The sequence below is a fragment of the Haliotis rufescens genome, unplaced genomic scaffold (assembly GCF_023055435.1).
Source record: "Haliotis rufescens isolate VD_foot unplaced genomic scaffold, xgHalRufe1.0.p SCAF_4, whole genome shotgun sequence".
Taxonomy (NCBI): Eukaryota; Metazoa; Mollusca; class Gastropoda; order Lepetellida; family Haliotidae; genus Haliotis; species Haliotis rufescens.
This window is the reverse complement of record NW_025964112.1, coordinates 32,551,673-32,565,255: the sequence shown is the minus strand read 5'-3', so window position 1 is coordinate 32,565,255 and position 13,583 is coordinate 32,551,673. Positions and strand designations below refer to the sequence as shown.

Below are 13,583 nucleotides of genomic sequence, written 5' to 3'. Positions count from 1 at the left end.
CCTTCAGCGTTTACACTGCCTGCTACATTTGCGCAGCCTACCTGTTTTACACAAGGTACTTTGCCAACGCCTGCTATTAATACAGATATGATAGCAAATATTACACAACAAGTCGTAATGGCTATGCAACAACAAATGTGTAATAAACCTGGCACGCAGTCGACAATGTCTTCACACAATAGCTCGCAGATTTCGTAGCCTTCATCTACAGCTCTGAACCCCAACGCCTCCTATCTTCTGCAAGAGGAGGAAGTGTTTGAGTCCCATCAAAGTGAAGACACATAGGAGAAAAATTACCCTTCAATTTATGAGGATCATGAATTAATGGCATGGATTTCAGATAGACTACCGATATCATCACCGTCAATGAATTCTTCTCCCATTGATACCTACTGTATCAAAGGGGATGATAGAGATGTCCCAGCGATAAAACAGAGAATCAAAATGTTTCTTTTCCATAAGCCACAAAATCACAAGGACTTCCAACACAGAGCTTTAATTCTAAGAAATTCCCCATGCATGCCATGTCGCAATTTCTTCGCTCACCGGAGATTGATGAGGATTACTCACTCATGTTGATACGACTACAAGACGTGCATTCTTTTGACTAGCGATGACACGCACTATGAATGAAGCTATGATCTAAGATGATGAGTAAAATAGCCTCAGAACGGCCGTGAAAGAATGCTGCTTTCAGCTCTCATCAATCAAAAGAAAAATCAAGAAATTATTTCTGATCTTATGAGTTCAGTGACAACAGGTCTAACACTACTATGGCGACAAGGTCTTATAGATATTTCTAATTGGTCAGATACCTATACCAAAGAATTATTAAGACAGCCCTGGAAGGCCCCAACCATTTTTAATGGTAACATACGTTAAATCAACAAAGAAGTGCTTCAAGACTGAATTCTATGTATCGTCTGTCCATGCAGAAAACCAAATTCAAAAGCCGTTTCACGGGCATTCTAAAAGCTAAAGAAAAACTCTACAACTACAAAGGCGGGAAATCGTCTGCCAGTTGCAGGCGTGGATCGTGGGGATCCCGCAATACCATGAAGATGGGCTGATGAGCGACTGGGAATTTTCTCTTCTTTCCCCCCCCCCCAGCCGTTCATGTACAGCATTCCCCTGTAGGTGGAAGATTGGCAAGATTTTGGAAGAATTGGACCATTCTCGGAGACGAATGTTTCCAACATTCTAAGAAAGGGCTACGACCCGACTTTACTCAAGAAACCCCCATTATCTCACAAGCCACCGAAAATATGTTATCGGAAAGAACTGTTGCTGAAGTTAACCGGAGCAATCAATTCACTTCTCAACAAGGGCGCAGTCGAGATAATTCAACCAGATTTACAAACCCCAGGATTCTGTTCACCGATCTTTCTTGTTCCAAAAAAGAATTCAAACAAAAGTTTCGTTTGATTTACAACATGAGAAGATTCAACAAGAAATACTTCCCAAAACCGGTAAAAATTCAGAATGATTCATTTGCCAAAATTAAAACATATGATAAGACAGCACGACTATCTCAGAAGCATCGATCTAAAGGATGCTTACCTACACATTTCCACCGCCCCGTGGCTATTTACATGAGTGACCAAACCAATTGTGACATTTCTTCACAAGGGAATTGGTTGTGCTTTTTACCTAGATGACAGGATACAAGCCCATCAATCAACAGAGCTACTCAGTCTACAACTGAATTTCACCCACAACTGGGCTGGTTAATAAATTATCAGAAGTCCGATTTACAACCATCTCAGGATCTAAAATTTCTGGGGATCAGATCTCTTACCAACCAGAATCAAATACTAGTACCAGAAGTTTGGTGGATAAAAATCAAAGACTTATTTGCCAACAGCAATTTACAAGGAAATCTCAGTCAGCGAATGGCAAGTGATACTAGGCTTACTCACGTCGGCCCAAGCGTTGACCGTCCGAGGCAGACTTCACTTAAGCCCTATTCAGAGATTTCTAATCTGTACCTAGAGTACCAGGATTTAAAACTGCAACTACCACACACATTGAGGAAACACCTCTTGTGGTGGACAGTGAAATCAAATGTTTGCGCATGAACTTGTTTAAACGAGCCGGATTACAACAACCACCTATTCGTGGACGCCTCACATCAAGGTTGGGGAGCTCACTTCAACGGAGAAGTAACAGCAGGCCTATGGTCAGAAGCAGAAAAACTCTACCACATCAATTATCTGGAATACGAGGCAGTAATCTGTGCAATATATTTAACTGGGCCCGAAGAAACCCGTCTGATGATCAGAACAGACAATTCAACTGTGGCATACACTATAAACCTTCAAGGCACGATGAAATCAGAGACCCTCCTGAAGTTGACATTTCAACTTTACGAGCTGGGAGACAATTTGAACTTAACAATAAAGGCAAAACATATATAACGGGAGTGGCAAATGTCTTAGCAGACGCCTTATCAAGACCAGCCAAACCATCACCGACAGAATGGAAGCTACACCCAGAAGCATTCCAACTGGCAATAAAAGAAAACAGTTGCCCAGTGATCGACCTATTTGCAACCAGATTCAACAATCAGATAACAACATTTGTATCACCAGTGCCAGACCCTCTAGCCTGGTCAGTTGATGCTCTGTCAATACCATGTGAGGGACTAAACACATATACATTTCCCCCACCAGCCTTGATACTATGGCTATTACAAAAGATCCTACACACGAGCAGCCTACAACTAGCAGGGATTCCAATATTAAAACTTCCAAACTGGCTAAATCTACTGCTGCATCCTCACTCCAAACAGGTCCATCCAAGACCAGATTTATACAAACTTCACGTATGGAGCATATCAATAGCAGTCTCGTTGAAAGAGGATATTCCATAAGAGCAGCTAAGGCAGTTTCCTTAGCACTTCGTAGATCAACGAGGAATCTCTATGACGATAAATGGAAAAGTTTTAACCAGTTTGCGAGATCCAAGGGTTTTTCTGCAGCCAAAGCTACTATACCACAAATAGCAGATTACCTATGTCACTTAAGTACAATGAATCTTAAAGGTTCGACACTCGGCATGTATTTGGCCGCTATTAGTTCTGTACTGACAATGGCTAACGGGATAAATATTACCAAAGTTCCTGAGCTGATAGCCCTACTCAGATCCTTCAGACTTGAGGACCAACAGAAAAAATTTAGAACCTAAATATAGTGCTACAACACCTAATCAGTGATGCATACGGACCTCTCCAACAGGCTGACTCTGAACACCTGACGCAGAAAACCCTATTTCTTCTGGCATTCTTTCTACGGCAGCCAGAATGTCTGAAATCCATGTGATAGACTTCAATCGCATCACATTTGACAGTGGTAACAACTCAACAGACCATCACACCTTGGCTTAAGATGGGACTTTATTGCAAAGAACCAGTTACCAGGCCAACCAGACAGACAATTCCACGTTCCGGCTCTTTCCTCCATCCTGTGCAGAGGATACAGAGGATTTATCACTATGCCCGGTCAGAGCCTTAAGATTATTCCAATAGTCTAAACCTAGAAGACAAGAGTTTAAGAAACTATTTATTCCTTTATTAAGGAATACACACACATAAGTATCCAGAACAACTATCTCAACTACCAAATATCACGAAGACTTGTTGACGTCAGATTACTGTTCCATAACCAACGACCGAGAGTCCATGCCACCTGTTTTACTATGTAATTCAACACATGGGTGAGAAACGTTTGTGTTAAGATCATTGCTTGCTCTTCTCTTAACGCTTTAATCATTTAAGGTGAACAAGATTCTAAATCTTAGAAACCTTATAAATCCACAAATCTTTTAATTTACTTCCATTTTTGCTGCTCACAAAAAAGGAAGGTGGTACCCCATTAAAAGAAATAACAAAGAAGATTAACAACATTCCCATGGTGTTTATAGAACAGATCGACGTCAATCACACATACAGGTGGAACCCACCACCTACTGTGAGATTCAAGCAATAAGAATGAGTCAGGATAAGATAAAATATGTATTTTTTTAAGAGTGAAAATATCATTTATACTTATCCTGACTCATACATGAGTACCCTCCTGGCCATCCCCTCTTTCCACTGATGTGTTTCGGACCATTAAGTAGGAACACAGAGAGTGATTAGTTACTGGGCTTGGCCACGTGGTTCTGGTGCGGAGTAAGGGTGCGTTTGGGTGAGCTGTTTTCTCTGTTCTCCACTATTTTCCCTTTACGCCCAATGGAATCTGTTTCGATGGCGAATCGAGACTGGGTTTTTTCTGGTGTTGACTTTTTACTGTTTTGTTGGCAGCGTTCGATGACTTCAGGCTCCCATCAAGTGTTCCCCTGTTCCTGCCTAATAGGGACTTGCCCCAGATGCGGAAGCCTCTCTCCAGTAGACACTTCAGCTTCTCTGCCCTGGAGGAAGAGGAGCCATCATTCCTGGACCCACCTGCTCCTGATGAACTCCTCACGGCAGATGACGTCCTCTTCATGTCTCTAGAAACCACTGATAAAAAATGTTTTATCACAGACTCCCGGCATTCGGGAAGAAGATCAGACTTGGGTCAAACACACAAAAAAGAAATAGAAAACCTGTAAGTCTTTCATAACAGCCAATTATTTAGCTTTTGTTTTGTCCAATGTGTTTTGACTCGAGTACTGGAATGATGTTGTTTTTCAGGAAGAAGGAGAATGAAGAGCTTCAGCAGATCAACACTCGGCTGGGGAAGCAGGTTCTGGACCTAGAATCCAAGAATGAGAAGCAGGAGACTGACCTTGTGACGATCAAGGTCAAGCTGAATCAAGTGATGGAGGACATGACACTTCAGAGTCTGGAGCTTGACAAGGCCACAGCCATGGCTCGCCATGATATATCCATGCGGGACTTGCAAGAGTTCCACCGCCTTGAGAAGGATGACCTGGAGGAACAGATTGCAGCACTGATGAAGGTGAGGTTACATTGCTAGCTGTCAGGTTTGTTTGTTTGTTTGCTGTTTAACGCTGAATTTAGCAATATTCCAGCTGTATGATGGCAGGTGGACCAATTTACAGCACTTATGCTGGTGAGGTTACACTGCATGATGTGCAAAAAAACTGATCATTTATCTGCATGCCTACCTAAGTTCTGAAATGCCAGATAAGTTTGAGCAAGGCAATAAAATATAGTTCACCTGACGGAAATTCATGTGAGTTTAAATCGTCTGTAGTAACATCATCTTCTTTGAAACCACTGCACAATGAAGCTGAAACTGTCTTGTTGCCTTCAATGATGACACCCAAACTTGTTAGGTTTGAATCTGATTTTCCACTAGCAGCAACTATTGTGAAGTTTCGTTTTGTTGACATTTTTAACTGTTGACTACATTTGCAGGTCAGCTTCAGTGTTGTGGTACTATTTTGTTATTGTCTTATGAGTCTTCAAGCCAATTCAAAGGGAAACTGACGTTGTTACAAGATGAGAAATCCCATTTGGTTGAAGTCTTCTTCCACTCCCTACACCCATGCTTGTGCTGTATGAGTGTAGACTGTTACACCTGCTTGCCATGTGTGGTTACAGAAGAAGGAGGAGCTGGAGGGAGAGGCCGTCCCTGCAGATGTCCAGTATGTGAAGAAGGTGGAGATGGAGCTGACCAGGAACTATGACAAGATGATGGAGCTCACCAAGTCGAACAAGGACATGGAGAAAGAGAATGACAAGCTGAAGAAGGAGCTTGCACTGGTCAGTCTCCACACAAGCATTATTACTGTTGTACTCTGTTTTCTTAGAAAATGTCACGTCACAAATACATGTATTTGATTTTTTAAATCAGAGAAATGTTATTCGAAACCAAGTATCCCCCAATGTCATCCTATGCCATATATGTGTACTCAACATCAAAAGCTAAAATATTTTAGTGTATTTTTCAAACAAGTAAAGTTTGGTTGTCAATATTGTAGTACATGTATGGAATCAAGTCACAAAAATGCAACTGCTACAGAAAAGCATGCATTCCATGCAAAAGTTGACTTTTATGCAAGCCCCATGCATTTCACTACCCAAGAATGGGTATAAAAACGTGCGTGAACGGGATTCCATATGCATTGTTTAGCATCGTGCTGCCAACAACCACTCAGAAAAACAACAAAATTACGCAATTATTCAACATTACGAAATGCCACGCCTGTCCGAAAATGAGCCATTGATATGCTTGAAGCAGAATCAAGTCAACGTGATGTTGCAAGACAATTTAATGTCCACAGAAACACCATTTGGTGTTCATGGCAACGTTGGCAACAGACGAATGCAGTCAGAGACCATCCTCGGAGTGGCGGGCCACACGTAACCAATAATCGACAAGACAACTGGATTCAAACAACACACCTACGAAATCGATTCCAGCCAGCAACAGTGACTGCAAGAAGCATCCCTGGCCTTCGACGAATACGTCGCTGCCTCAGATGTGCAGGGATTGTCGCCAGAAGACCCGCCAGATGTCCCATTTTGACAGGAAACCACCGTCAAGCACGTCTACAATGGTGCAGACAGCATCTATGCTGGACAGCCATGCAGTGGGGACAAGTTCTATTCACTGACGAGTCCCGTTTTCACCTCAGCCACAGCGATGGGCGGATTCGAGTGTACCGACGTCGAGGTGAACTTTACGTAAATCTTTGTGTCAGGGAAGAAGATCAGTTCAGGGGCGGCAGCGTTATGGTATGGGGTGAGATTACAGCAAGACAGAGAACCCGTTTGATAGTGGTAGAGGGAAATCTCAATGAACAGCGCTACCGCGACGAGCTCATCGGCCCTGTTGTTCTACCATTTTTGCGTCATCATGGCCCAGGCATTACCTTTCAACATGACAACGCCCGGCCTCATATTGCTCGACTTGTTCAGGATTCCCTTCAACAAAACAACGTGAATGTCATCCCCTGATCTCTCACCAATCGAGCACATGTGGGATGAGATGGATCGGCGCCTTGGACGTTAACCACATGTTCCACAGACACTCCAGGAACTTCTAAACATGCTCATGCAGAAATGAACAGATATCCCCAGGACTTTGTGCGACACCTGGTCCATTCCATGAGACAAAGATGTGTTGCTTGCATCGCAACCAGAGGTGGACACAAACGCTATTGATTTGTAAATTGACATTTTGGCATGTTCATGTTTTTTATGAAATCACATATTTTCTGAAGTCAGTATGGCAAATTAAACCATTTGAACACTTACAGGAGTCTTTTATCTGTTGCAAACTGAAATTGTTTCAGATTTGGTAAAAAACATAACTTTGCATTAAATCTTATTCAATGTCACAGGAGCTTTGTTGTTCAGTATATGTCCAGTCAGATCAGAGTATCCCCCAATGTCATACTGGGACTAATATTGCCATCCATGTATATCCAGTCAGATCAGAGTATCCCCCAATGTCATACTGGGACTAATATTGCCATCCATGTATATCCAGTCAGATCAGAGTATCCCCCAATGTCATACTGGGACTAATATTGCCATCCATGTATATCCAGTCAGATCAGAGTATCCCCCAATGTCATACTGGGACTAATATTGCCATCCATGTATATCCAGTCAGATCAGAGTATCCCCCAATGTCATACTGGGACTAATATTGCCATCCATGTATATCCAGTCAGATCAGAGTATATCCCAATGTCATACTGGGACTAATATTGACATCCATGTATATCCAGTCAGATCAGAGTATCCCCCAATGTCATACTGGGACTAATATTGCCATCCATGTATATCCAGTCAGATCAGAGTATCCCCCAATGTCATACTGGGACTAATATTGCCATCCATGTATATCCAGTCAGATCAGAGTATCTCCCGATGTCATACTGGGACTAATATTGCCATCCATGTATATCCAGTCAGATCAGAGTATCCCCCAATGTCATACTGGGACTAATATTGCCATCCATGTATATCCAGTCAGATCAGAGTATCCCCCAATGTCATACTGGGACTAATATTGCCATCCATGTATATCCAGTCAGATCAGAGTATCCCCCAATGTCATACTGGGACTAATATTGCCATCCATGTATATCCAGTCAGATCAGAGTATCCCCGAAAGTCATACTGGGATTAATATTGCCATCCATGTATATCCAGTCAGATCAGAGTATCCCCCAATGTCATACTGGGACTAATATTGCCATCCATGTATATCCAGTCAGATCAGAGTATCCCCCAATGTCATACTGGGACTAATATTGCCATCCATGTATATCCAGTCCGATCAGAGTATCCCCCAATGTCATACTGGGACTAATATTGCCATCTTTGTATCCAGTCAAGGGGAGAGGTGGAGCGCAAGCTGCGCACAAACGATGACTACATTGGAATGTTAGAGAAACAAGTAAACCAGAGCCAGGAGAAGATTAAGAGCTATGAGAGGATGAGTGTTGGATCTGTTCCAGTTGGAAAGCAGGTAAACGTATCTATGAAACTTTCCAAATGTCCAAATATTCCCCATCACATGATTCAAAGGGCTAGTTAACACGAACATTGAAACATGTTCTCAAAGTAAACAAAAGAGGTGTTATTGTTGTTATGTTTGAAATTCTCTTATTTCTTCTGCTGACCCAACACATTACAATATCCTTCTTTTTGACCGTATAACACAGAACCCAAATTGTGCCTTTTCTTCATCCGGATGCCTGTGGCCCTAGATTACCAGTAACAGCTATCTGTCTTTGATCGCTCATTTTCCTTCTCATTGCGGGCGGTCGGGTAGCCTTGTGGTCGAAGTGTTCGCTCGTCACGCCGAAGACTCCCGACATGGGTACAATGTTAGAAGCCCATTTCTGGTGTCCCCTGCCATGATATTGCTGTAATATTGCTAAAAGCGGCGTAAAACCATACTCCTTCTCATTGCACAAGAGGAAATACATATACTTGCTTTTGGGAATTTGGGAACAGTGTTTTCCTAAAAACAACACACCGCATATATGTTTATTCTGTTGACTGTCATTAAGGAAGTTCAAAGACAATAAAAAAATTGAACCAACAACAGTTCACTGATTGGGGCGGTTTACGATGCCTTGTTTGACACAAGTGGGTAGAACTCTTGACCCCAGCAGTGATAACTCACAGGATGCCTATTGTGTTATTCCTATTCCTTAAATGACATTGCTCAGTAAACCTTGTTTGTGTATATATTCAAGTTGGTATTTCTGCTATCCAAAGTTGATAGATATTTTGGAGACATAATGAAGACCACTCGCATTTTTCTCATTTAATTCACGATCGCATTAATTTCATGATTTACAGTATTTATGGAGGCATAGGTGACCCACACATCTAAGGCACCACAATTTGCCATGCAGAGTTGCGTCCCTTGGGCACGCCAGGAACCTATAATTAGGGGTTTAAGTCCTGATTCAATCTGATTATGTCGTGCTAGTGGGTTTCACCAGGGCCATTATTGTTATTATGACTACAGTTACTGACAAGGATTAGCTATTATTTTATAACTTATCCTGCATTACTCCTTAATGCATTCACTGCTTACCTTTTGATAGAAGTGAAGCTGTGATTGATCCTGCTGAAGAGAGAAGTGTTGTTTCATTCTAAGCAGGACCCTCCCCATCACCAGCTTCCACGTCATACTGGATGTGGTTGACTGTTCATATCACTGTTGGTCAACATACAGAATACATATCCTCAATTGCCCGTTTGGCCTTCATGGAAACAGAAATAAGGCATTCACTATCTGCACTGGTTGGGTTTCACCAGAGTGATCCTAGTAGATTGCAGATTGACCATATGCGCAATCACCTGAAGGCGGCTTTAGCTGAGATTACCGCCACCCACCGTCTGTGGTATTTGGCTTTATCCAATTGGAATTCTGAATTTAAGCTTTGGCTCCTCCATCAGTCTTGGTCAGCCACAACATTATTTAATTCTCCGATTGCGGATCAGCAGGCCTTGGCAGTCGATGCACTAAGCATCCCATGGGAGGGGTTAAAAGCATATGCTTTTCCACCCCCAGTATTCTTCCCAAGGTGATACAAAAGATAGGGGCAACCAGGAGACTCGCTCTGAATATGATCGTGCCTTGGTGGCTGGCGAGAAGGTGGTTCATGGACCAAAGAAACCTTGTAAAAGCAAACCACTACTTCTTCCGAGTTGGTCCAACCTACTGGTGCATCCACACGCCAGGCAGGTTTCATCTAAACGCCTGGTTCATTTACAAAGAGCCCAAGGCAAGAAAGGCTATTTGGCATGCTATGAGTGAGTGAGTTAATATTTAACGCAACATTGGCAATATTTCAGCCATATCGTGACGAGGCTATTGCTATGACACATAGACCCTCGACTAAAGGCCTTTATGATGATAAGTGGCTATCATTTGAGACCTATTGTAAAGCAAAAGGCTCAGGATCCCACTATAACCATGCCTTAATTCTTATTTGAGTATCTCCTACACTTGTATACCAAACAACACTTGAAAGGTAACACCATCAACACATATTGGGTAGCTTTAATTTCAGTTTTGGCAGTACCATAGGAATGAAAAATAACCAAGGTTCTGAAACTGCAAGCGGTGACCCTGCCTTTCTTTAAGTTGCCTACAATCTTATATATATTCAATGCAGTCTTCGACATATATATGTTACAGGAAACAAGTATAATCAGTGATTAAGTCTAATGACTGAAAATTTCAGTGATTATGTCTAATAACTGATTCACTCGGTGGTTATGTCTTATTACTGAAATCTTCAGTAATTAGACATAATCACTGAAATGAACCAAGGGATTTTATACTTGTTTACTGAAAGCATATCCCTGGCTTGTTTTTATAATGTGTGCTAGTTTTGAAATTAGATTAGCTATCAAAGTAAATACAGCCTCCTGTAACCAGATACCTTACACAAAAATCACAGATATAAGCTTAAACAGTTCAATCTTTTATTTCATAAAATGGTATGACGTGAATGGTATGACATGAATGGTATGACAAATAGCAGTCAGATGGACACTCAGGAATGTTTGTTTGCACATGAAAGACTTGAATGACATCTAGAATTACATTGCATCTTGGCCTTAAAACATTTGCAGCGATTGGTCTGCCACCGTTTAGTTCCAACACAATTACACCTTACAAAGCCTTGACCACCACAGACTGAGTCAAGTTGAACCGCTTGAAGCAAAGAGAGTGTTCGATCGGTATTGAAATCGGTATTGAAACTGGACGAACTTAAGTCCTACAGTCCAATCACTGGTGTCATTGTCTCCAAGCCAAGCAACTAGAATGTCTTTAATGTCACAGTTCGCCCTCTCTACAGAACCTTGGCTTTGGGGATGTCGAGGCTTTCCGTTTGTTTACAGGAGATTGGCTTAATTAGGACAGGACAGCCTTCTCACAAGTTATTATAAAAAGGCAGGGATATGCTTTCAGTAAACAAGTATAAAATCCCTTGGTTCATTTCAGTGATTATGTCTAATTACTGAAGATTTCAGTAATTAGACATAACCACCGAGTGAATCAGTTATTAGACATAATCACTGAAATTTCCAGTTATTAGACTTAATCACTGGTTATACTTGTTTCCTGTAACATATATATATATATATGACAACACATCACCAGTCTTGAATGTAGCCTGGCAGTAGCTGGTTGTTTCAGTGAAGCTTAACTCTGTTTACAAGGGAGATAATAAGTATATGTCTTTGCAACCGATTTGTGACCTTCATTGTACGAGGGATATGCTGTGAATGATGACAAGAACATAGACATAACCACCTCGCAGTCTTGTGTGTACGGTCAGGGGGTCAGGCAAGACTTGCACATCAAGAGCCTAGAGTTCTTAGCCATCATACTGGCGATAGATTAAAATAGATCACTGGAAACCACGCTGGAAACCAGGCTGCCAGAGCTCTGGTCTCCACTGACAACTCCATAGTGACACACTACATCAACAAAATGCGGTTAGCAAACTCCAGTGACATGTTTGGCAGAACATTCCTGTTCTACAGGTTTGATAGACAGTGTGCCACTGGAGACTAGGGCTTGCCACATCCCATACTTAGGCAGCATCAGTTTACTCAAACAATATTGCAACTTGTCTGCTTTGGTTGATGTGGCAACAGCTGGACATGCCCAACGTCCATCTGGGCACTACACCACCAGCTTCCAGTGTTCGACTCAATTTCCACTGGCCTTAGATCATGACGCGCTAGACATATCTTGGGAAAAATCTCCACACCAACACTTTTCCAACTGCTTTTGGTTGCCCCTAACTGACCCAGGTGACTGGTTCCTGGAACTAAAAAAATCACAGGAAACCCAGTCATGAAACTTCCATGCTGGGAAAATCTTGCAAACAGCAGGCACATGAACGAAGGCACAGCTATTGGGTTCTCGATCAGAGTGTGGGCGCACAAGAGTTCCAATGGACTTGCCTCTGAAACCAAAGGGATTCTTTCACAGCCTACTGCAAGACAAGAGGATGGATCCCATGTAGGTGTTGTCTCAGTCAATCACATACTACTTGCTATTTCCACGAACAGCCAAAAAGTTCCAGTTTGGAAGCATAGTTGCAGCCATAAACCCAGTTCTAGCATCTCCTAGGTCCAGCTAAGTGCAGAAGATAACAGCCAACTGACTTTTAGGTCAGATGAAGCACTTCACACCTACAGCCTGGGACCTGGGTGTATCAGGGCAGTGCAAATTGATGGAGCAAACAGAATTCAGTCTTTCACCCGATAGACTGTTTTTCCCAGTCTTGGTTATGTCATCTGGCATTGAAGAGATACATGCCTTGGATGCAACCCAGATAAAGCTGACAGTGGAACAGATGCCAAAGTTCATATAGGCCTCATGTGGAATGTGGACGTCAGACACCAACAACTAATAACAGCAGTTTCATTATATCACTGCTGTTATCAGCACTGGGCTATGATGACACTATGGATTTGATTTGTCCAGCATGTGTACTGAATCACACCTGGTATTGTCTCTACCCCATCTGGATATCTAGCTACATGTTGATGAGAAGGTAGTAAGGGATCAAGGCCAGATAACTCTGATTGCCCCAAATGTGGAAGAGTTGTTTTGTATTCTGTGTTATATGATTGGAGTGAAGAAGGAAATTGAAATGTTTGTGCCAGGATAAATGTACAGATATGAATATCCAATATCATGTAATATTTTTATCACTATTTGGTATATCATTAGAATTTTACACAACAACCATCACACACAAAATCTATCCTTAAACCGGGATACAATAGGAGCATATGATCAAACGCTAGTATCCAAATAAAAAATATATTCAGCAGCACAAACATGTCTATTTTGACCTACATCAGCTAATTGTTCTGTAAACCATTCAATATAACAAGTGTGCTATGGTATTACTGGAATATTGGTGACTGCAGAGTAAAGGAACATTTACTCACAGTCATTACTAATGAACACCACTTGTTGGTTAGATTTGTATTCCCTAGGGGGGGGCATGGGTGGCCCAGTCGTCTAAGGTGCCACAATTCGCTGTGCAGAGTTGCGTCTCTTGGGCATCGCCAGAAACCTATGATTGGGGTTCGAAATCCCAGTTCGCCTATGTTTCTAGGT

The 13,583-nt window shown here is 42.0% G+C and overlaps 1 protein-coding gene across 1 annotated transcript in view; it reads left to right on the top strand.

Moving 5' to 3' along the window:
• The window catches only part of LOC124149513 (centromere-associated protein E-like), a 76,974-nt gene that overhangs the window by 40,040 nt on the left and 23,351 nt on the right, over positions 1 to 13,583 (top strand). Inside the window, exons 15-18 of the mRNA XM_046521141.2 lie at positions 4,304 to 4,589; positions 4,676 to 4,943; positions 5,552 to 5,713; positions 8,298 to 8,435. Coding sequence (XP_046377097.2) covers positions 4,304 to 4,589; positions 4,676 to 4,943; positions 5,552 to 5,713; positions 8,298 to 8,435 — 854 coding nt within the window. The remainder of the gene's footprint in view (positions 1 to 4,303; positions 4,590 to 4,675; positions 4,944 to 5,551; positions 5,714 to 8,297; positions 8,436 to 13,583) is intronic.